This window comes from Talpa europaea, assembly GCF_964194135.1.
Source record: "Talpa europaea genome assembly, chromosome: 9".
Lineage (NCBI taxonomy): Eukaryota > Metazoa > Chordata > Mammalia > Eulipotyphla > Talpidae > Talpa > Talpa europaea.
This window is the reverse complement of record NC_140076.1, coordinates 55,028,672-55,054,529: the sequence shown is the minus strand read 5'-3', so window position 1 is coordinate 55,054,529 and position 25,858 is coordinate 55,028,672. Positions and strand designations below refer to the sequence as shown.

Genomic DNA, 25,858 nt, shown 5'->3' with positions numbered 1-25,858 from the left:
CTTTCCACACCCACTTTCCCCTCTTTTGTATTCAACAGCTATACTCAGGACTGATTGTGAATGTTAAGTCCAGGAAGCATAAAGAAGGTGAGTTATTGCAACAAGTTTTTTGATGAAACTTCACTTTTTGCTATAATAATTTCTTTTTGTGGGGAACTGCAGTGTAATTTTCTTAGATTCAGCCCTCCTCAGCACGACCTACAAGCAATGGGAACATTTACAATGGACGATATAAGAGTTCAATATGTATTCAGAATTGGGATTATTTGTATGGGGGTAACAAGGTCGATGATTAGTACCCATGCAGTGATAGGAGAATCTGGTTTGTATAGAAGCAGAATAAGGGGCAACTGAGCTGTCTTCTATTGAATCTGTGTAGAATCAGTTTCATCACACTCAACCCTTTGTCTCCCCTAGAAATTGAAGGGATGTAGGAGAAGCCTTAGACTTAAAATGACTTGATATTGAGTCAAGGACCAGCCCTCTTATTGACATTTTTGTAACAACCAAAAGGTTCCTTAAAGGAGCTTCAGAATCATCTGTAAACAGAAGAATGTACCAGCTTCTCTAGTTTTTATGATTATTAAATGAACTGAGATTTAAAATGCTTTCCATAGTATCCTACTAAAGCCCCCAAAAGTAACAAATCATAACAAGTCACTCTTATGACTTAGGCTGATCAAATACTAGTCTAAGTATTTCTCTTCCCCACCCCAAGATTTAGAGGTGAACATGACAGGGTGGGGGTCTCTGAGAGGGAGTAGTGACGACCCTTAGTGTTTTGTATGCCAAACTACAGGAGTCACTTTTTTATTTAGTGATCCTTTAAGGTTAGCCCTATTATGAAAAGGAATATAAGTTTGAGAACATTATTGCCTTGAATTTTTCCTCTCCTCTCCCATCCCTATCCTGATCCAGGCTCTTTCTCTGGGGGTTGTCCATATCTGACACATTTGTCTATAAACAACTATTATGACACCTCAGAAAAGATACAAGATCTAAATAAAATAAACATGGTCAGTTCTCCAAACATCTCTTAGAGTCTCTATTAAACCTCTCAACAGAGAAAATCTATCAGCATTTTTTCCAGGGAACAAAATGTACCTATTCATCATATCAGCATGGAAATCTCTAGTTTACAATGCTATTATTATACAAGGTTGTGTATGTAAACAAAAAAAAATGTCCTTTGGTGAACAGAATTTTCAATTTTTTTTGTAAGAGGCTCTTCTTCCAATTGTTCTACTACCACTGCCAATCTATACCCTCTAAAATCCTCTCCAACCTCAGTTGATCCCTTCTTTCCTCTTCTTTTAAAAAGTCCAGATTTATAGAACTATATCAATGTTAAAGCCACTACTAGAGAAAATAAAATCAAGTCATCTTCCTTAAGGCAGCAGATTTTAAACTTTGTGGTTAATGAACTTGGCTGCTCAGTCAATTGGGCGATTTATACAGTGATGGATACAGTGATGGAGACGGTAAGAACTTGTAAGAAATCAATTAGGCAGCATATGCAGACTGCTCAGAGGTGTCCTCCCTTAGCCTTTGTGATCACTGCTCAGTGTTGTACAGATGAACTCCATTTCACATATTTGATATTTATTCCTTTTGATATATTACCCAGTGATTCATAGTGAGAAATCAGTTGCATTTTTAGTGTTTCTCATTATGTCCTTCAAACCATGCGTATTCAGTCTTCAAAGTCAAGGTTTAGGAAGGCAGAGTTAAGTTCACCTAATGATTGAGAATTCTAGGTCTTCAGTCAGATTGAGCAGAATCCAATCTCAGCTTTAACCCTAACTAGATAATCTTGAGCACTTTTACTTGACCTTTCTGCATCTCAGTTTACATATGTGTAAAATGGGTACAACAATAGTCATTAGCTACCCCAGGCTTTGCATGTATAAAATTAGATATGATCTGACATGTGGTGCACATTGAACACATTATATATACATGACATTTATATTTTTTAATATATTTCAAGATGAAATATTAATGTAATTGTTGGAGAATATAATTAACGGGGCTTCTAATTGCAAATGTTCTTGAATTCCCAGTATACGAGCGAGAATTATCTTGATGTTAAAAAGCCTTATCATAAGGAGTTTCTGCTAGCAAACTTGGATGAAGAGGGGCTCTTTTCTACCTAGAACAGCTCTAGTTTACTCAAAGCTTCAAGTGTCCTCTTAACTAACCCCGATCAGCACTGCAGTCCTGTTCTGGGCACACAGTAGGCTCTCATCAATATTTTACCTATTAGGCAGGTGGCACCCCTGAGCTCTAAGCTAGGGACCTTCATACAATCTCAATAAATCCTAAATTTCCACAGATATACCTTTATGAGGCAGATACATTTAGAATCTTTCCTCATCCTAGAAATATATTTTTTGATTTAAGGCTGAATTATTGCAAAATGTCAACTCACTGGGAAAGACTATGAGTCTAGATTAGGGTTCCAGGAAGGTGATTTGAAACCCACAAAGCCACACATCATATTATTTTCTCAAGGAAATGTTTCTCACTTATAATAGGAAAGGGGAAAGTTCCAAGAGAAGGCCAGACAGATGTACTGAATGATTAGATGAAAGCATGATTAGAGATTATTAGCACAAGTCTGATTTTGTTGCAGTAACCATGTAGACAGTTTAGTTTTTTTAAGTCAAATTCTGTAATTTCAATTGTAAAAAATTTCCCATCCCTTACAAGAAAAATGCTTGAGGTTGCACAGTACTCTTACAAACCACATTAGATACTTCAGCAGTTAAGAGAGGAAAGATGATATGGTTAGTCAGATATGAAATTTTACAAAATTTAAAAAAGCAGAATCAAACACAGAAAAACATAAATTAATATCAACCAAAAATCCATTCACTCCTGCTTTTCAAAATTCTCACCAGACATCCAAACACTGCAGGATTACACTACTGCACTGCACTATACATACATATTAAAATACAATAAATACCACAACAAGCTTAAAACCTAACATATTGGAGAGCAAACACTCACAGATTGTGCATAACTGCAATTGTGTTTAATTTCTTGAAATTCAGCAACTTCAAAATAAACTATATTAGCAGAAACAAACATTTATACGAATGGATCATAATCAAGACCATCAATGGCTCCACTTAAACAACAGCACAACAGTATGAGCTATATCATTGAAATTCAGTAAATCAATCCATATAAAAATTGAGAAAATACATATGATGTGTATATGTGTATTTTATATATTTATACACATACGTATAATCTTCTCAGCATTAAAAACAATAAAAAAAAACTGCTCACACAGGGAGCTTTTGAAAGAAACGGCAATCCTGAAAATAATAATAGTTGGTAATGTGTTGATACTTATTTAGAATTTCAAGCTTGCAATATACTCATGTATAGGTATGCTTTAAAAATGCACTAATTTTCTATTCATCCAGTCACAATCTTTATACTTTTAACAATTTTAGATCAGGTGGGAACAGTGACCTGCTTTTTCAACCATTATATCCTCCAGACAAGACTAATTTGAAGCTGAGCAAATTGCACATAATGGGCCAGGGATTCAAGCCCATGATTTTTAGTCAGCCTCAAATCTTGTTTGGGGACACATAGTCTACTTCTCCCTTCCCTTTGATCATTCCTGCAGCTGCCTCTCCATGAACTAAATTCACTGATTGCACTAAACATGAAACCATAGCAAAATCATTTTGTAGATTTTCTGCAGGTTTATTTTTAAGGATAACATTAAGCTACATCTTTAAAAAAAATTCTTTTCCTTTACGGGTTCTTCAATTTTTAAATGAATTGTAAATATTAAAGGAAGCTAGCCACACAAGAAACCTTTTCAATACTTTAGAAAACAATCAGATGCATGGTTTTATAACAGCTGAAAGTTTTTACAAAAGTGTGTTATAATTCAGTGAATTTTTAAATACCCCAAATTTTACCATATAAGTTATTATTTTCCAGAATTTTTTTTTTCAAAATCCCATTAGGGGTTATGCAATATACAGACATTGGCACGAGAAAAACAAACAAGTAAAACAAACAAACAAACTCAACTTGGTTTTAAGATCACTGGGGTAAGGAAGTATTTAAGCTGGTCAAATCAAAACCCAACTCCTCCTATTTGCCTTTTTGTCTAATTTTAAATTTCCCTCGTCAGTACTGCAACCAAACACCAGTCTAAACATCATATAAAACTAACTACTAAAAAAATCATACAATTTCCTAATTAAAAGGACCTTTATCTACCAATGAGGAGGCTGAAGCTGGTTGATTAACAGATTTGTCTGGTCACTTTGGGGCACAAGGTTAGTCACTATTGTTTGGGAGAGGGTTGTTTGTTTTTGTTTTGTTGTGTATGTGTGTAGTACTTATACCCTTATAATCAGGATCTTTGCCATTCAGACCCACCCCTTCCCAGGTTGCCATGTTTCCTTTCATGGGGACAACAGTGATCAAAAAGGAACATATATCATGGCCAGTTCAGAGCAAAGATTTCACTTCCTCCCTTGGCCTTTGCAGATGTATTACAAAGATGTATCACATTCAAAACACCTGACTTCTTAAGTAGCAGAGGACTTAAGCAGTGGAAGAGTTCTCACAGGGGAGAATGGAAATTTGTGAAATTTGCCTACAAACCGCTCCTTCTACTACTGATACCACTTGCCAACTTTGTTGAAATTCTACAGCTTGCTCAGTTTCATCTGCTTTCCAATTCAGGGGAGTTTGGTGGGAAAAAAAATCACTTAACTTTTGTTGATATTTATTTCCCATGTTTGGGTCTTTCACAATACCCAAGTTCCTAAATTTTGTTTAACTGCAAAATAAAACCAACACCACCACAAAAATTATTCTCCAAATGTTCAAGAGGAAGGCTAAGTCACTGTTCAAAGTGCTGAATATGGACTGGATTTCTGAATTTGATATTTTCAGTCTTCTGGCCTGAACTGGGGACATAACCTTTCCAAACAAGGAAGGAGGGAGCTAAGCAGTAAAAAGTGACACAACAATTTCCCCCACAAAGAATTATACATAGGTATTTTCTTTTTCAAAGAAAGTTAAAACTAAAGTAGTTTAATCAGTGGAATCTAATTACAGTCAGGATCTATCACTAACTTTTCAAAATTGATGTCACGTGTGATCACTAACGAAGTTCTCCAGGGGAAAAAAACAAAAAACAAAAATCAAGCCTTGCCATCATTGACTCCAGACAAACCACTCTTTGAACATAACTTTCTGATTCTATAGCAACTTTAAGCAGCCACTCGGGAGTGCCCTTGGACGTTCCCCACAGTACTAAGATTCTAGAAATGAAACTAGTTCTAGAAGTACCCTAGGAAACCTACCCTGAGAAATTCACAGCAGTGGATAATGGACTCTCAGAGGCTAGGAGATCAGCTTTAGAGAAAAGAAAGGAAAAAAAAAAAAAGAAAGAAAGAAGCACACCAACAAGCACCCGGAAACTATGTGTAATGGTTCGCTGCTTGTGCAAAAACCTCAAAGAGGATGAAGGTCAGACAGGGATAATAGGCCAATTTAATTCTGAAAGCACAAGGTGCAAGAAATTTTAATTATGGTCTGCCACTGAAATCACACAAGATCCAATGGCATCTAACTGCAACTGCTCATCAAGGGAGACAAGAGGTGTAATTGTAACCGCTGCATAATCACTGTGAGGGCACAGAGAAAGCTGCCTTCAGCTCCCAGCAGAGAATGTATTAAGAGGCTTGAAAAATCCAATGCAGGGAAACATGGAGATTGCAGTAGTCAAAGTGGAGCGCTTAACAGCAAACCCATGTGTGGTGTGTGTTTGGGGGTGGGGGTGGGGAGTGATGGTTCTAGGAATGAAAGTATTAAACTGCTTGTCTCAAATATAGGCTGGAGGATAGGATCTTGGAAAACTCGGAACCCTCTTCTGCTTTCTGGACACATCTACAGAGAAAAGCACCAGAAATTTCTCTTGGTGAAGCATCACGCATTCTCCTTTGTTTAAAGCAATTAGCCTGGATGTTAGAGTCATTTACAGAACCAGATTCCCTTCAATTTGTTCTCCTCAAACTCAAATCTGGGCAGCATAACGCCACGCACAGGACTTGAGGTGCCCAAGCCTGTGCAGCTCTCCACATCCACGACGCCCGCGCCTAGTGGACCCTTAGCAAAGGGGCACCGGGAGAAAGTCCCCTGTGAACTCTCCACTCTGGCATAGTTTTGCAAATGCAAACAGTAAAGAAGCCAAACCTCCATCCGCGCCTGTTGCAAAGTTGGCGCTGAAGTTTGTGCCGGGATGTCCTCGATCTCGAAGGGGAAGGGAACGCGAGTGTGCGCAGAGGCGGGCGGGTGGAAGGAGATGGAGACACAGACAGGGGAAAGGCATTTTTCCGAGTGGCTGGTCCATGAGCCCATCCTGCAACCCGGAAGCAGGCTGGGGAGGGTCTGGGCAGCGCGCGCCCGGGGTGGTCTTGCAGGGCCAGACCCCAGGCCGAGGGTGGGTGGGAGAGGCGCCGGGGAGCTGTCACCTGCGGGGACTGGGGGCGGGGGAGCCTCTCCGAGGCGCCAGGGGAGGACCAGGGGCTCCAGCGTCACCGGCTCTTGGGGCTCTAAGTAGTGGGGGAGGGGAGATTCGCGCGAGGGCAGGAGGCCAAGAGCAACACCTTTCGGATACGCTTTTCCCCTCCGACCTCTCCAACTTCCCGCAGCGCCAGCCAAGGACTTTCGCCCACCGCGCTCCGCCCCATCCCGCCGCCCGGCCCGCGGCTCCCCGAGCGCCGCCGCGGCGAGGGGTGCGGTGAGGGTTAGGCCGGGCAGCTCAGGGCGCGAAGATCGGGACGCAAAACGCCAACTCTCAGCCCCTCGCCGGGACGCCCAGAAGCCTCCACCCGCGCAAGGCTCGCAGCCCCGCATCGGGGCTTGGGGTTTGCGCCGGGCGCAGTTCCCCGAGTCTTCTGTTGTTCCTAATAAAGTCGATTACGTTGCCCTTCGGGAGCTGATTGGAAGGCGACCGAGAGGAAAAGGGGGGAACGCGGGAAAAAAAAAAAAAACAAAAACAAAAACTAAGGTGGGGGGTGGTGGGCGAGCAGCAATCAACTTTGTGAGCCAGCGCTTCCTCGCGCGACCCGTCGCCATGCTTAGGATTCCCACCCCCGCCGGCCCCCGCCTTCCTTTCAAGTGGATACTGAAACTAGGCCAAAACTTTTTCCCCTCCTTTTCTCTTAGCCACTAGACTGGATTGTGCCCCACGGAGCCCCATGGAGCTCTGCTTTCTTAAGCACAATAGCCAGACTAATTAGATCATAGAAGCAAGGCAGTGATACTGTAACAAGTAGCCCGAGAGGCAAAGAGGGAAGGGGCCCGAAAAGAGCGAAAAGGGGAAAAGTTTGCGGCTCTCGCACTTACCAATCAAGCCTCCCACCAGAAAGGCGATGATTTGGAACACGAGAAGGATCCCACCAACAATGCACAGCTTCTTGGTGCTCATGTTTTCTATAATTGCCCCAGCCATTTTTGCGCCCCCTTTTTCCTTTTCTCCTTGAAATAAATGTTTTAGGGTGTGCTTTTTTTTGCTCCCCCCTCCTCTCGCGCGCCTGCTCCCGCTCCTCCTTGCTGGGCGCTACGAAACTTGAGGGGTGCGGGAGCTCAGGGGGGACGGGACGAGCACGGAAGACCGCCGCGCGGATTCCCCCGGCTGCGCCGGCTCGGGCGCCCCCAATGCCCGGAGCTGTGATTGTGGCCGCTCCGCCGCCTGTGGACGCTTAAAGGAGCAGGGAAGCGGATCACATGACGCCGACTCCCTCCCTTTCTTTTCTCCCTCCCTCTCGCGTTTCCTCCCTCCCTCCCTCCGTCTCTTCCTCTGCCCCCAGCCCGCCCGAGCGGGGCTCCGGGCTCCGCCGGGCGCTGGCCGCCCGCTCCCCCCGCCTGGCTGCCTGCCCGTCCCGCCGGGGGGCTGGGGTCGCGGGGGGCTGAGGCTGCTGTGGAGTGGGTCCCCTCCACCCCGCCTCTCACACGTTTCCTTTTCTGGTTCCCGAAGTGCGAGATTTCAAGCCCCAGCAGACAGCTTCGCAGACCTGTAACTTAGGCGTGGACTTTCGGAAATGGTACCCACCCCCGACGACTGCTGGAACTCTCTTTAGGAAAGCGCAGAGGATTTTTTTTTTTTTTAAGGGACCCAATAGATGCTGAGGTCAAAGCAGAGATGCGGCGGAAAATCTCGGTTGGCTTCCTTCTGCCTGGTCCCTGCCTTGGCTGTGGGACACAGTCCCAGCTGAGTCTCCCCACTCTGCGCCCCTTGAGGAACGCTGTTCTCCAGCCACATCAGACGGTCGTTCATTACCACCTGATGCCCCCCCACTCGTGGGTTGCAAGAGTCTTGACCCTGGCTTTGCCTGAGCAGAAAAAAATATTCGACTCCGTCGGAGTTTTACACCTCACTTGAAAATCTACTCGGTGGAAAAACCTTTCTAATTTGCTTTCACACCACTTCCAAGCAATAACTCCAGGAAATGAGTACCTGCATTCCGTGTTTACATTTTAACCTCCTGTGGTGATGACCTGTAGTTGTACATGTGTCTCCACCACTGATCTGTAAACTTCTGGAGGATAGGGACCGAGTTTTAGTCAGCTCTGTACCCCCCGTGATGCCTAACAAAATTCTAGCTCTAGTAGGTCCTCCATAGCCTTCTGTGGAATGGATAAATAAGTGAATGTGAAAGAAGCCCAAGCTTGCATTTCAAAGGCCTAAAAGAGACCTTATTTGATTTAGATGGTACACATATTAAGTTACAATGTTTGTTGTCTCTTTGTGAGGATACATTTATATTTATACTTAACTTCCAGGGGGGCAGGAGGCTGGGACTCTTAGCTGATTTCCTGTTCTTCCAAGACTAAATTCCTGGCCTGTTTTCCCACTTGGTCAGTATAACTTTCATTGCCCAACAGAACCCAGGCTTGGACACCTCCCCGCCCCCCCCCCCCCCACACACACACCAGGTCTCCTTACTCACATGGTTTCCATGACCCACCAGCCCTTACACACCTGGTTTTTTGCCCCTCTTCTCCAAATACACCCTCTTCATGTCAAGAGACTATCCCAGTTCCTGACTCCTCTTCTACTCTGTTCCTGAACTCAGAATAACCTTACAGAAATTGCCATGCAGATTACACTTAATAAAGGTGTTCATTTCTAGTCTACTAGAATAGACACTCCTTAAGGACAGGTATCAAACTTTATGGATATAAAAGCTCATCTTCTTGGAATCTAGCTGTTCTTAAGAGTTCTGGGGATATAGTTGCTCTTTGTTGATACGTTCCTTCAACCCTTTAGCCAGCAATCATATACCGATACCCTTAACCAGTTCCAGGCTTAACCAGTTCCAGGCTTTCTTTTCTAAGCAATTAAATTCACAGAGATGGGAAGATGGGAATTTAATTCACTGAACAGTGATAAATGACCTTTATTCTGAGAACACCAGGTTAGAGATGGGAAGCGGGAGACAGAATTGTTGTCAAAAGGAGTGGTCAGGGAAGTCTGACTCGTAGCTAGACATAGATAGGCCAGTGTGGGCAATTTGTCTTCCTTCTTTACCTTTTCAAATGCTGACGTCATTTTGGTTTTTTCATGACAGTAGTAGGTCTGGGACCTCATAAAAAGAAGTAAAAAATGCCCTTCTCACCTCTGCTGTTAGTTAACACCACTTTGTGTGTTCTCATCTCAGCAAGCTGCCAACTTCCACACATTTGAATAATAATGATGCCTTTGGGTTAGAATTTTTTTTAATAACAAGGGATTTTTAAAGTAAGGATGATAGGATTCCACACTAAGATTTACTCTTCATTTGATATGGCATTTCACTATTTAGGGAGAAAGAAATGGTGTCCCATGCACTTCAGAAATGATGTGACTCCATAAGAAATTCTCGACTAGTTGAACTGGTTCAATTGTTAAAAGTAGCAAACTTCTCAACTAATTTTGCTATCAACTGCTACGACACACCTCATTCCCCTTGACTCCCAAATACATCTCTTCAGAGTAACTGGCCTTACATTTCAGGTTCCTGTGTCCTCATCAGGAAATAAAAGGCTTGGAATACAGCACTGTTTATCCAACAAGGTGATCCCCTATTTGAAATGGCATTTATTCTAGAACCATTTGACCATTTTAATTTTTAAAAAGATTGTTTCAATGTTAATTGCATGAGATTATCAATACTGCCAAACTGAGTGTGGGGAAGACAGCACTGTTCATCACCATGAATTGCTTTTTTAAATGCTTACAATTTCTGCCATTTTAAAAAAAAATATTAAAGATGACTGACTCGGGATCCTTATTCCTAAGGGACTAATATAGATCAGTAGAAAGGAGCATGGATGTTTGAGTTGGCTAGATCTGGGGGGAGCCTAAATCCCAGCTCTGCTGTGTGATCAGGGAAGACAACACAGTTGCTTGCCCACCCTGAGCCTCAGTTTTCTCTCCTGTAAAATGGTAGTAGTAATAGTACCTACTTCACAGTATTCTTGCAAGATATTACTATTATATGTAGGAATGCTTAAGAGACACAATAATCTTGTGTTAAAAACTAGTCAAAGTGGTCATTAATCGATTTTTTTCTCAGCTCTAAAATATCATGTTTTAATCATTTTTTGAAGCTTACTTCAGGAGCAGTATGGGTGCCAGCTTTACTTGACAAAGCTGCTAATAAGGCCAACACCTAATATATTTTTTTAAAGATTTACTTATTTATGCATAGAAGAGCTGGGGTACAGGCCAGAGATGCAGGGCGTGGGGGTGAGAGGATTCACCAGAGACAGAGTAGGGAGCAGAACAGGCAGATCTACTGAAATACACTGCTGAGGGGAGCAGGTCTGCCTTGCCATATGGGTTGCTCCCTGGCCAGCTGGGGATCAAACTCATAGGCTGCAGATTGCTTCATAGTGCGGTGCTTAAGCCCTTGCGCTACCCAGGAGGCCCCAACACCTAATATTAAACTCTGAACAACACTCAGTGAACTTTAAATAGCAGCATTCTATTCTAGCACTGTTCCTATTATCAATTAAACAGCGGTTTAATCTAAGGGTGCAATTCAAGTCAAGCAACGGAAACAGATCATACCAATTCCATTTCACTAGACTTTAAGTTAGGGATCCTGAGTTATCAATAAATGAACATCTAACTGAAAGTGGATTAATTGCAACTCCTGTGTGCAGGCACAAATCCCATATGGCATTTACTAACTAAATACCTATCCGGGTTGTATTTTGCACATATATTTATATATATGCTGTATTATCACCCTCACTTGCAAGCTCCTTAAAAACAAGGGGAGTGTGACCTAAGTCTTTGTCTCTAGCACAGCATCTTGCACAGAGGAGGGCAACTCCTGGAGCTGAAAAAGCCCCTATTGGAAGTCAAGCATAGCATATCATTATTGTCATTGCAGTAAATGCAATGTAGAGATCTAAAAGGATTGCATATACCTCCTCAAACACCTAATTTACTTCCCAGAGTGACCTAACAAGAGTAATAATCCCACTCTGAGGCTTCTCTTTCTTATAAATAGCTTTTGTCCATAAATGGCATGCCCGTGGCTCCCCTGTGGTTGGTATTTTCTCATCGTGTCTGTGAATGTGAGCAGGCATTTTGGGTTCACACTTTATTATTCAGTGTCACTTTTACTCATTACATACATACATATAGATGTACACACACATACAGGTATAGGCAGAGCTTCTTTTAAATGCTTATTGTTAAAAATTAGAACCACCATTCCCTTCTTTGTTTATCAGTGTCACTTTTACTCATTACATACATACATATAGATGTACACACACATACAGGTATAGGCAGAGCTACTTTTAAATGCCTATTGTTAAAAATTAGAACCACCCTTCCCTTCTTTGTTTATCAGCTCCATTGTCTTGTTTTATATGTAAATGGAAGGCCTTTTGTAGCACCTCTTTTCACATACTAATCTTGAGCAGCAACTATTCAGAACTCAGGGCTTGGAGGCTGGTACTTCAACATGATCTTTAGATGAAATTGTTTAATAAATGCCCTCCACCTCTCCCTTTGTACACATCAGTACCCACCATGCAGATCTCCTTTCACCTTTTTCTTTTACATTCCATGCACATTTCAGACATTTAGTTTAGTTAGTCCCAGCATTAAGTCTTAGTTATTGTGTAAATAAACCCGAGAAAATTACTGATCTTTCTTATTTCAAAAGAAAAATAAAACATGTTATTACCAGCCTTATGGGTTATGGTAAGCAAAAAAACACAAATAATGTTACAAAATGTCTAAGCACAGAGTCTGACATAAAGTGAGCAATCAACAAATATTTTGTATGTTGTAAGGGAGGAGATTTCTGTTGCCAGATAGGAAAAAAACAAACAAAAAACAAAAAACAAAAGGAAAGGAAAGAACTACATAAAACTCTTAATTATTGTCTCTTATGAAATTGCCTCTTTGAAATTACAACCTGGAAGGGCAGGTAAGAAACTTTATAGGTTTCCAGAGGCCTCTGGTTGGAGGCAGCTGAAAACTTGGAGTAGCCAGACAGCCTCTGTTATTTCCCAGACTTGAAAGAGGCTGTGGCAAAGAACAAGAATGCTTCCAGTATTTAAACCTCTGCGATCCCATGATTTGGGTTACTTGGTCTGACAGAGGGCTTTTTCTCTTTGTCAGTTCCATAGTAGTATAAGACTCAGGGATCTAAGTTGACTGCCCTCCCTCCCCATCTTCATTACCACTCTCTGTCCCCAGCTCACACTGTACTTTGTCATGCTCACAAATGCCTTATCATCAGCTTCTCCCCAGGGAGAGTAGCAATGAGACGAGAGTCTGGACAGGCCAAGGCACACCTGCCCTGAACAATGTACCTACAATATATGGTAACACTAAACACTGTGGCATAGGTTTGGCAAAGAAATTTTGTTGAATGAATTAGTGCTAAAAGAACACATTCCAGCCCCTGACTTTCTAGGGGTTGGAGAAGGTCCCCCACAGAAGAGGAGCTTAGACTTCACTTCAGCTCTAGACATCTGGGTGAGGATAGGCCCTGACTTGGGTCAAAGCCCAGTCCTTCCTTACCCCATGCTAATTGTAAATTATCTCAGAACATCACTAAGCAGCTCATCATGAAGGACTCCCAATAAAAACAGCTTCAGGCACCTATATGTAATGTGGGAACATAAAGGTTGTATGAGGATAAAATACATGAAAGTTAAGATGTCTAATAATTCTACTTTTCACTAGTTAAAGGAAACTGGAATAGTCAGGAATAAAGGACACCAGATAATTCACTAAATGTCAGATCCAAATGCAGTTTTTAGCCTCTAATAATAATGCCAATAATTATAACAAAGCAACAAGGACATATTGATTTCTTCCTATGTACCAAGCACTATGCTAAATGCTTTATCTATGATATCACCATTAATCCACACAGTAATCTTATGAAGTAGGTATTATTTTTATAATTTTATAAGAGGAAAACCCCTTCAGAGAAGAAACATTCTCTTGACCACACTGCTAGTAAAGTGTGGATTTGAGATTCTAAAGTAGATGCAATTCACCATTCATTCATTCAGTCACCAAATATTTACTGAGCTCCCACAAGTGCCTGGAACTGATATAGAAGCTGAGGAAGAGCAGTGAACCCAACAAAGGAGTCATGGAGCCTACTTTAGAAAGCCTACTTTGGAGTCTTGGTTCTTACCTCTTTTATGTCAGCTATGCCCTTTGAACTCAGTGAAAGAAAGAAGCCCCGCAAGGCTGTAGAAATTAAGTCCTTGCTGTGTCCTGCACCTATTTTCCCCATGAGCCCTCAGGAGACATGCATTCAGAAACCTCTTTTCCTGCCAATCCTGAGGCAGGCATTGTTTTGGGATTTTCTAGCTGCTCTTGGTTCAGACATTCAACTGTTTTCTTTCTTAGAACCTTGCTATTTCTCACATCAAATTCCCTATATAGTGTAGCAATTCCCTCTGATTAAGCCCTAAATCTTTGCAATTCTTTCTTCTAGTATTTACTCCTATCACTTTTCCTAGTTGAAGATCAATTTTCAAGTCAAATGACTCATGAGAGTTAATTGTTAAGCATAATTTCAAAGTGTTTTGAGGTCATTCTTGAAGGATACACATTAGTGAGAGACTTACAATATACAAAATTAACTTTGATTTAGTTAATCTGCAAATTGGCTCCTAAAATATTTTTGGTTTAATTATTTTGCTGTCACAATATCAGTGGAAGACCCTCTGTACCAGCTTCAAGTTGATTTATCAATGTTATTTATTTTAATTCAACAGTTCCTGAGGGTAAAAATTATCAATTATGTTTTTCTTTTCTAAGAAATCTGATACCTGAAGTCCGAAAATTTTGGTTGTGTTTTCTTCCTTTTACGTCACATATGGTTATGTGTTGACAATATTACAGTTATCAAGTGCCAGGATACAAATACAAAATGAACATATATGCTCTTGCTCTCACAGAGCTTATGATCTCAGGTGCATGTAAGAAGGTCTTGGTGATACAATGGTTTGATAACCGAGACAGTAAATCCTGAAGAGTCACTGGCATACAAAGTATGGAATAGACCTCAGATATGAGAAAGGGTATGGACAGGGGTCATTCTCCTTGCTGGGTGCTCAAGGTCCTCCACATTCTGGTTCCATTTCACTGTCAGAGACAGGGTAAATATAGTGTAGTATAAAGGACATGTTCTTTGAAGCCAGACTACCTGGGGTTTGAATCTTGACTTTGCCACTTACTAGTTGTACGCCTTAACCAATTGTTGTGTCATTTGGTACTTTCGCCTGAAAAATGGGGATAATAACACACTCTCCAAATATGAATGTTATGAAGATTAAGTGGGATAATTTGCGCAAAATATTTGAAATACAGTGAGTTCCATGTTTTGGCTAATCAAGGTAAATGTTTTCCTCTTCAGTCATTCCCACAAGGGTTCCTTGGATTCTGTTCACTCTAAACATTTTGATAAATCTCCAAGGTACCACATGTTGTTGGACACATATCCATTAGTTATCATCATCATCATCATCATCATCCATTACTAATATTGGGTATTTTCTATTTGCCAGATGCTGTTATATGTTTGGGAAGCAGTGTTAGATCTGGGAAGAATTCTGGGACTTTGGGCAAGTAACTTGATCTTTGAGAGCCTCTGCTAAGTCACCTGTAACATGGAGATGATGGCATCTTCACAAAAGCTGTGGTGAGCACTGAATATATTCAGTGTATACAGAGCTTAGCAGCATAAGGAGGAACTGGAAGAGAAAGATGAGTAGGATAATTTTAGCAGTGGCTACCATTATTTAATTAGAAAACTGAGGTACAATGCTGCCAGCCCCCACCCTCCCATTCTGTTATGTTACAGAGACACTTCTCTCTACAGTCATACCAGGGTCCCCTCAGCTAGAGTTTCCTATAATCCTTGTTGACAATTCTCTCTCATTGAATAAACTTACTCCTTTTTTTAAAAGTTTTTTTTTTTAATATTTATTTTTGTATATAAGATCTGGGGTGTAGGCTGGGAGGGCGGGAGGTGAGACTATTCACCAGAGACAGAGTGGGGGGATCTACTGAAATACACTGCTGAGGGGAGCAGCAGGTGAGATAGTGAGATAGGAGAGGTCTGCTGTACCATTTGAGTTAGCTCCTGGAGCGAGGGAGGAGGGAATTGAACTATTGAACTCATATGGCAGTGGCTGGTGATAGCTTAATAGCACTGAGACTTAACTCCTGCACCACCAGGGAGGCCCCTGAATAACCTTACTCTTAGAGAGCTGTCCAGCTAAATGTTGGAAAGAATGGAATACTAAGTCTCTGGTTCTGCTTGTTAAAACACTATCTGTCAAGTACCACACTTCCTTTAAGATACTTTTTGACTCTCCAACTTCATAAGCACATACAGCATCTCCCTTGGTGAACCCTCATATAGCTATATCTATTTTGCCCCTGTACACATCCTACCAGACATTGCAGTTACAGGGCATTTGTCATATCTACTCCAATAGATTAAAATGCAGACCTTTTTTTCTTGAAAATGTTTACTCAGGGGCCTCCCTGGTGGTGTAGGAAGTTGAGCGCCGCACTGTGAAGTTGTCCACAGCCTCTGCAGCACCGGTTCGATCCCCGCCGGCTGGCGAGAATCCCACATGGCGAAGCAGACCTCTCCTATCTCACCCACTGCTCCCCTCAGCAGTGTATTTCGTCAGTCTGCCTGTTCTGTTCCCCACTCTGTCTCTGGTGAATCCTCTCACCCTCCCACCATCTGGCCTATATCCCAGTTCTTGTATAAAAATAAATAAAATCTTAAAAAAAAATGTTTACTGGGAAGTCATTTCACTCTAATAAAAACCCAGGCTTTTTATCTGTAGTGATTCTTCCAGGTCTTTGCTAGTAAGCCGCCTGTGTCACTTCCTCTCTTTTTCAAAATAGATGTTCTATTTTACTGGGGAAATTGGGAAAAGGTGTCATCATATATAAATACTTTCAACCTCCAGCTGATAAATGTTTTCCTATGCTTAGTTTCCAAGGAAGCAATGAATCAACTTTTGGGCAAAGCAGACCCCTTTACTTTTTACACATACATCTTTATTTATGCTCTGACACCTATTAGTCACCAAAGCCTCATCAACAAACTAAATTGCCTAGATTTGAACTTCTGGGTCTTCCAGAAGTTACTAAGCCTATTTATGCACTATCTGTACCTTGGTTTTTGTTGTTTCTTTCTTGGTTTTCTTCATCATAAACTAAGAACAATATAATAGCCCTTATGACTAAGGATTAAGTGAGTCTGCATGTGAAAAGTACTTAATAAAATAGTTATCATGTGATATACACTCTGGAAAGACTAAATATTATTAATTACCTTCCATCACCTTGTATGACTTGTTTGTTCAATGATCTCCTTTCATACCTATCCTCAATCTTACACACAAGTCTTTTCCATCCTGAAAAGTATCCTTTCCTTAACCCTGCACTCTCCTTAATTTTTAATCTTCACTGGTTTTTTGATTGTAAATCAAACTTCTGAAAGAATAGCTCACATTTGCTTCCTTTATAGCCCCACTTCCTATTCCCTCTCTCACTTTTTGCTGACAATCAGATTTCAGACCCCCCAAAATTTCACTGACTCCGCTCTGACAGATCACCAGTGACTTCTCTGATGTTCATCCTATTTGATGTCTCTGAAATTTAACACTCTTCCTTTTGATGAAATCTCTTCTGTCTCCACAACTTCAATTAATTTATGCTCGTGGTTCTTTATTTCTCCAACATCTCCTTCTCTCCCTTTCACTTATGCCATTTCCTCTACTCACTCCCTAAATGTTAGTATTGATGAGCATTCTCTATGCCACCTTTTCTCTTCTCATAGGGTATGTGGGCAAATCAATATCTTTAGCTCTGACCTCACTGACTATGAGACTCATGAGTCAACTGCTTCCTACGTGTCTCTGCCCGGAAAACCCACATGCACCTCCAAACCAACCAGATGTCTTCCCTGTCTCAGTTAATGCCCCGACTCTCCAACTAGTCACCCAAATGATATCTCTCAAGGCCATCTTTGATTTGTTACTCACATATCCAATCAGTTATTCAGACTGTATTCTATCTCCTTATATAATGAGCTAGTTCTCTTCTCCATCCTCCCTACCTCTCTGTAAATCAGGACCCTCATCATCTCTCCAACTTGAAGACTTTCCCTATCAAGTCTCAAATCTCTGGTTTCTTTCTATAAATAATCCAGTCTGCACAGTTTCCAAAAGCGTGATCATTATGAAACACAAAACTGTTTCCTCCCTTTCTGAATATAACTCTGCATTCTCTTGCCATTGTGCCTACAAATAAAGCATACCTTTTAAAGCCATATTTAGCAAAATCTCACCAAGTATTCTAAGATCTAGCTAATTTAGACTACTGTTGTTCCCAGACTCGCCAAGGCATTTCTTTGTAGTTCATTGTTACTAAATCACAGTCTGACTCAGGCCTTTCTCCTTCCAACATGTTCATTGCAATAGGTCAGTTAACCCCTAAGATGTGTCACCAATCTATGATCCAGTGGTATTTCTCCTTTTGTATTATCTATTTCAAAGGGCTGCCTATCTAGAGACCCAGTGGAAACCTAGAAATCATCCTCAACTTCTCCCTTGTAAATACAGTTAGTATTTACTGAGTATATTATGTGCGAGACATCATAAAGAAATATAGCCTCATCATAACATCAAGCATATCATACTACGTGACAGTCACTATTTCAGTGAGTAGACAGATAGAATATATAAATATATAACAGACCTCCCTGTGGCACAAGGGGTTGAGCACAGCACTGTAAAGCTATCCGCAGCCCCTGCAGCAAAGTTCGATCCCCCACCGGCCAGGGAGCCTACCCACATGGTGCAGCAGACCTCTCCTGTCTTGCCCACTGCTCCCCTCAGCAGTGTATTTCAGTTAGTCTGCCTGTTCTGTTCCCCACTCTGTCTCTGGTGAATCCTCTCGCCTCCCTCCATCTCTGGCCTGACTCCAGTTCTTGTATTCATAAATACATAATTTAAAATATTTCAAACTACCCCCCCCATGTGAATGTGAACACTAATCTCAAGGGTATGCATCGACTCTTCTAAAAGCCTTATATCAGAATTCCTTGGAATTTAGGTGTAACACATCACTTATCACAAACTTTCAGGTGCCTTTGTAGTATAAGAGTGAGGGTCTCTATTCTTTCAAGCATCTACCAATACAGTAAACATTTATTGAGCACCTTCTATATGCAAGATACTAAATAATTCAGAGAATGTTTCTTTTCTTGAGAAAATAAAAATCTAAAAAAGAGACGAACATAAAAATGGAGTACAATGAAGGTAGTCTTGCAGACAGGTTAAAAAAACAGACTCTAGAGTTGACAGATTTTGTTCAAAGCCTGGCTTTGCTACTTAGCTTCCTGTGTGACCTTAGGAAACTTATTCAAGCTAGTTATGCCCCATTTTCTTCATAGTTCATACAAATGATTGCTTTCAAGATTTGAAGTTTTACTATATATTAGGATTTTGATCACTTTCTGGAGTCCGATAACACTAAATAAAGGGAAGCTATAGTTAGCAGTACAAATAGCAGTAGTAGTCATTGTTGTCACCTTGTCACATAAGGATACACTGGCATTGGAAAGGCAGGGTAAGGAGATAGTGGCTTATTTTATATCGGAGGAGGAAAAGGAGTTCAAATAACCTCTAGGAAAAAAGGATATTCTAGATGAGCTTTAGAGGATGAATAGGTATTTTCCAGGTAGACAAAAAGGTACATAAATGGACAAGATTGAAATCAGGGAACAATATCTTCATAATCTTTATGATACATAATGTTATGGCATAACATGGGTGGAGAAGTGATGGTCTCATTATGATTATAGATCTTTGCAAGCTATCATTTGAAACCATGCTTATTACCAGCCTGGGAATAATAACACCTTCCCCTGTGTTTTTATAGCATCAATTCTGTACAATTTTAAGATACTATCTCAGTAATCTTCACAACCTTGGAGGTCTGGCCAATTATAATTATTCCCATTTTCCATATGGGAAAGCAGAAATACAAGGAGAGGAAAGCGGAAATCCAGGTTTGCTCAAAGAGTTATTGGTAGATCTAGGCATGTAACTCTAATTCACAGCTCACTGCAGTATCTAAAATTACAACATCACATTAACTCCACACACTCTCCATGCTCCATTTCTTGGAAAAATAGGTTAAAATGTTGTAACTGAAAGAGATAGTGTGGAGTTAAAAGACAATCAGAACTAGTGATGTTACACAGAAAATTTGGGGTCTGTGATGGGGGTAGGATGGATGTGGTAGGTTAAGCTGGTAAATTTTCCAGAAGGAATCATTTATTTAAATTTGAGATTGAAAATGGGCAGAAGAGCTAAAAAGAAACTTCTCTGAAGAGGAAATGCAAATGGCCAACAGGCATATGAAAAAATGTTCAACATCACTTGAAATCAGGGAAATGCAAATCAAAACTACCATGAGATACCATCTTACACCAGTGAGAATGGCACATATTAAAAACACTAGCAACAACAAATGTTGGCGAGGGTGTGGAGAAAAAGGGACTCTCCTGCGCTGTTGGTGGGAGTGCAAACTGGTCCAACCACTGTGGAGAGCTGTGTGGAGATTTTTGGACCTACTAAACATAGAGCTACCATATGATCCAGCAATTCCACTCCTAGGTATTTACCCAAAGGACAAAGAAACATCAATTCCAAAGAACACCTGCACCCCTATGTTTATAGCAGCACTGTTTACAATAGCTAAGCTTTGGAAACAACCCAAATGCCCAAAAATAGATGACTGGATCGAGAAGATGTGGTACATATACACCATGGAATATTACTCAGCATTCAAAAAAGATAAACACATGCAATTTGCAGCAACATGGTTGGCGCTGGAAGGGATCATGCTCAGCGAAATAAGCCAGAAAGAAAAAGAAAAATACTGGATGGTCTCACTCATAGCAGGAATCTAGAAAACTTAAATAAGGGACCAGGATAATGAATAACTATAAGAAAGTGAAAATCAAAATCAACAAACAACTATGAACCAGAGACACTCTATGGGGAATGGGGAGGGGGAGGGGAGGGATTGGGGTCAAAATAAGGGGGTTGCAATTGTATGGGGAATATAAAAATAAAATTTATAATAAAACATAAATAAATAAATTTGAGATTGATTTGAAACTTGCATACAGTCAACTATGCATACATGTTACAGGATTTTTTTTTACAAATGAATACTGTATTTGCTAGAGTTGTCATAACAAAATACCACAGACTCCTGGCTTATGCAATAGAAATTTGTTTTCTCTGAGTTCAGGAGGCTGGAAGTAAAACACCAAGGTGCTGATAGGGCAAGATTCTTCTGCAACCTCTCTCTCATGGATATTTTTTTAAGATTTATTTATTTATGCATACAAGAGCTGGGGTATAGGCCAGAAGTGAGGGGGCAGGGTGGGGAGGGAGAGAATTCAACAGAAACAGAATGGGGAGCAGAACAGGCAGATCTACTGAAATACACTGCTGAGAGGAGCAGTGGGCAAGACAGGAGAGGTCTGCTGCACCATGTGCGTAGCTCCCTGGCTGGGGGTCAAACCTGTGCTGCAGTAGCTACGGATAGCTTCATAGTGTTGATGCTTAACCCCTTGTGCCACCAGGTAGGCCCCTCTCTCATGGTTTATAGACAAGCCTCCTCTTGTTCCTTCACATAGTCTTTGCTCTGTCCTCACCCTTGTCTGATAATTTTCTTATAAGGCCATCAGTTACATTAGATTATGGCCCCTCCCTAGCTGTCTTTTTAACTTAATCACCTCTTTAAAGATCTTACCTTCATATACAGTTATGTTCTGAGGTACTAAGTTTTGAGACTTTAACATATGAAAGGGGGGATGTTAAAAATTCAATCACAGTAAATGTATCTATAATATACAGTGCCATTCAGATTAAGATATGGAATATTTCCCTTATCTAAAGTCTCTGCTCTCCTCTCCCCCAGTCAATTCATCATCCTATCATTCACTGCTAACCCCTTTTCACCTTTACTTCCACTGATTTGCTTTTTCCTATTTTTGAAATTCATATGTCTTTGATTCTTTTTTACTGACATTTCCCCCCCAAAAAATGACAGTCAGATACATCCATGTTATTGTTAGGGGGAAAGGATGTCCTGAGCTAATTCCATACAGGCTTTGTAGACTCCACCCCCACTCCAGACCAAAGCCATCAAGACATTAGGTAAGACAAATCCCATCATCACCAAAGGGAGGGTTGCTGGGACCTGAGGGTGGAGTTAAGCAGCCAGGGTTGGTATAAAACCAGACACGTGGGTCTTGGGGGCTCTCTTGGCTTCACAGCTCTTGGCTTGCGGCCAGCTCTCAGAGTGCCATTGGGATTCCAGATCACCAGAACGGGTAGGACGCATTTAAGCCTTTATCTCTCTCTTTTCTCCCTGAGTTGTAAATTTCCTCATTTCCCCTTCCCCTGTAAATAAACCTTTTATTAACCTTTTGTGTGTGCCTGCAGTGGAGTATTAATAAGTCCTTTTAAGCGCGTGGGTGAGGACCCACAGTCAGGCAACCTGTTTAATATCGGGGCTGCCCTGTAACATTATTGCAACCAAAGTATTTTACTTTATCTCATGTGTAAATATATTGTAATTTATATATTTGAGTTGCTCTCAACTTTTGGCTATTTCTAATACAGTTGCTGTAACCATTTTTGCGTATGTCCTATGGTGGACATAATCATTCCTTTCTGTTAGGGATATATACAAAAGTAGAATTGCTGGGCTATGGATAGATAGATGTGTATAATATTAACATATGCTGTGGAACAATTTTCCAAAGTCGGTATAGCAACATACACTCACACTAGCAACATAAGATCCAGTTGTTCTACATCTTCACCAACACTTAGCATTACCAGTCTTTTTTCAGTCATTCCTTTGAGAATGTATGAATATATCACTGGAGTTTTAATTTGTATTTTCTTAATGATAAATGTTGTTGACTTTTGGTTATTTAACATCCTCTTTTGCTTGTCTTTTTTCCATCTTTAAATTGGTTGACTTTTTTAGAATTATTTGTTTGTAGTTCTCATGTATTCTAGATACAGATCATTTTTCAGGATTTATATCGCCTGTATCATTTCTTGGCTTTTGACTTTTTTTTTTCTCTTTTAATCTTGTCTTTTATGAACAGATAATGTCAATTAAATACAGTGTATCAATCTTTCCTTTTATGGTTTGTGTTGATGTTTCATTTTAAAAATCTTTTCTTTCTCCAATGTCATAAGGATATTCTGCTATGATTTATCCAGGAATTTGATTGTTTTGATACATAAAAGACTATACTTCATTTGTAACTTTTCTTTATGTCTATCTAATTAACATGACACAATTTGTTTCCCAAGAAATTACAGTGGTGGCTATGCAACAAATCAGGTGACAATATTTCTGTGGGTCTTCTACACTTTCTATTCTATGCCATCTGTCTCTTTATATTAACTTAGGATATAAACACCAAACTGTTTTAAATATTGAAACTTTATGGTAGGTTTTACATACAATGTCTACCAGATCTGTTTTTATTCAAAATTGCTTTGGCTTTTCTAGGTTTTCTGAATTTCAAATAATTTTTAGAACCACTTGTCAATTTTCACATTTGTGGATATTGAGTAGGATTACATTAAATCAATTTGGAAAGACTTGGCATTTTAACATATTGAGCATCTCAATCAATAAACATAGGGTGGTTTAAATTAAAATGGCATATTAGTTATCAATAATAATAACATCTTTTACTTTTTAGTTGTCTGGTACTCAAAAATATATAGATATATAAGTATATATATAGGTAACTACAATTGATTTTCTATATCAACCTTATATCCAGTGTGCTTGCAAAATTAATTTATTGTTACAATTTATTTATATATGCTTTAGAGTCTTTATATGAATAATCATTTTATATATGAAAAATGATAATTATGTTTCTTTCTTTCCAAGTTGCATAGCTTTTATTTTATTTTCCTGCCTTGCTGCCATGGCAAATTTACCCAGTACAATGTAGAATTTTAAAGTCAGCACTATTATTTTATTTTATTTTTTTGGAAATGATAGAGCAGTTAGACAAGAGAATAAAGAGAGAAGCAAGAAGGAAGTAAACTCATAATTATTTAATTGATGTGATTATAATTTTAAAAATAGAAATAATTATATATAAATTATTTCAAGCAATACAAGAATTAATTACTATGGCAAATCACAAATTTAATATAAAAGTATATTACTTTACCTTAGAAAAATCATTATCTTTCAGAAAGTTGAATAGAAGGCAATGTCTTCCACTTACTATCAAAGGTTAAATTTCTAGGAATGAATGTAACAAGAAAGAACAAAAAATTTATTTATTTATTGATTGATTTTTAAAATCTGTGTCTCTCTCTTTTTTTTTTAATATGCTTAACTATTTTATTTATTTTTTTATTTATACAAGCACTGGGTACGGTCAGAAGCACGGGAGGGTGAGAGAATTCACCAGAGCCAGAGTGGGGAGCAGAGCAGGCAGAAGGACCGAAGTACACTACTGAGGGGAGCAGCGGGCGGCAAGAGAGGTCTGCATGCCATGTGGGACCCTCCTCCGGTGGCCGGGGAGCAGCTGGGGATGGAACCGGCGCTGCAGAGGCTGCGGGCAGCTTCGCAACCCCGCGCTCAACCGCTGCGCCCAGAACAAAAAATTTGGGGAGGCCCAGAACAAAAAATTTAAATTCCACTGAGAAACATAAAAAAAGAATTGAATAAATTGAAAGATCCTTAACTTGCTTTAATATTTTTAAAAACATCAGTTATCATTGAATCAATAAAAAATATGAACAGAGTCAATAAATGGTGCTGGGAAAACTGCACTACCACATGCAAAAGAATAAAACTAGACCACTATTTCATACCATGCACAAAAATCAACTCAAATTGAATAAAAGAATTGAGCATAAGACCTGAAACCATAAAATATACAGAAGAAAATATAGGTAAAACACTATATGACATATATCTTAGTAACATCTTTAAACACTCATCCCCCAAAGCAAAGAAAGTGAAGGAAAAGATAAACAGCTGGGACTGCATCAAACTAAAAGGCTTCTATAGAGCAAAAAAGCATTAACCAAACAAAGAGACACCCTACTGATTGGGAGAATTTTTGCTTTCCATACAACTGATAAAGGACTGATCACAAAGATATACAAAGAAGATTCAACAAAAACAAAGTAAACAATCTAGTCAAAAAATGGGCAGAAGCTCTAAAAAGACATTTTTCCAAAGAGGAAATGCAAATGACCAACAGGTATATGAAAAAATATTCAGCATCCCTCATAATGAGGGAAACACAAATCAAAACCACAATGAGATACCACCTTACACCAGTAATAATGGCACATATTTTAAAAAAATTAGCAACAACAAACATTGGCAAGGATGTGGTGAAAAAAGAACTCTCCTACACTGCTAGTGGGAGTGCAAACTGGTCCAACCACTATGGAAAGCTGTCTGGAGGTTCCTCAGTCTACTAAAAATGGAGCTACTATATGTCCCAGCAACTCCACTTTAGGGATCTACCCAAAGGACACAAAAACATTAATTCAAAACTGCACCCCTGTTTTATTGCCACACTATATATAATAGGTAAGATTTGGAAATAACCAAATGCCCAAAAATAGATGACTAGATGTGTTATATATACACAATGGAATACTATTCAGCAATCAAAAGGGATAAACAAATGCCATTTGTAGCAGCATGAATGGAGCTAGAAGGGATTATGCTCAGTGAAATCAGAAGGAAAAAGAAAATATCAGATGGTTTCACTTATAGGAAGATATAGGGGACCCAAATAAGGAATCAGGCATAAAAAATAACAATAAAAACAAAACAGAATTAACAGGTTACTATAAATCAGAGACATTCTGCAGGGGAGAAGAGGGAGGGGAATCAAAACAAGGGAGGGGGAAGAGCACAAGGGATGGTGATTGTGCACGGGTGAATTGGTGTTGGGAATTCAATGGGGGCTACACCTGAGGAAAGAAAGCAAACACTGTACAAAAATGAACAATGACGTAAAATGTATACAAATAAATAAATTTAAAAATAGGAACAGGGTTTTGAAATTTTTTTGAACTAAAAGATGCTAAAATTCATAAAAAAAATAAATATATAAGAAAAAATTCTAAAAGGAGAGTAATAAAGTATTTCAATACTGCGCTTTCCTGACCTCAGATTAAATAAATTGATCAATGA

At 39.8% G+C, this 25,858-nt stretch overlaps 1 protein-coding gene across 3 annotated transcripts in view; it reads right to left on the bottom strand.

The window, feature by feature from the left end:
- The window catches only part of WLS (Wnt ligand secretion mediator), a gene marked incomplete at its 3' end in the record, with an annotated part of 134,142 nt that extends 126,552 nt beyond the window's left edge, over window positions 1-7,590 (bottom strand). For all 3 annotated transcript variants that reach the window (XM_084241597.1, XM_084241596.1, XM_084241598.1), the window contains exon 1: window positions 7,402-7,590. In XM_084241597.1, the coding sequence (XP_084097723.1) occupies window positions 7,402-7,507 (106 nt within the window). In that variant the 5' untranslated portion in view covers window positions 7,508-7,590. The remainder of the gene's footprint in view (window positions 1-7,401) is intronic.
- Window positions 7,591-25,858: the final 18,268 nt, after the last annotated feature.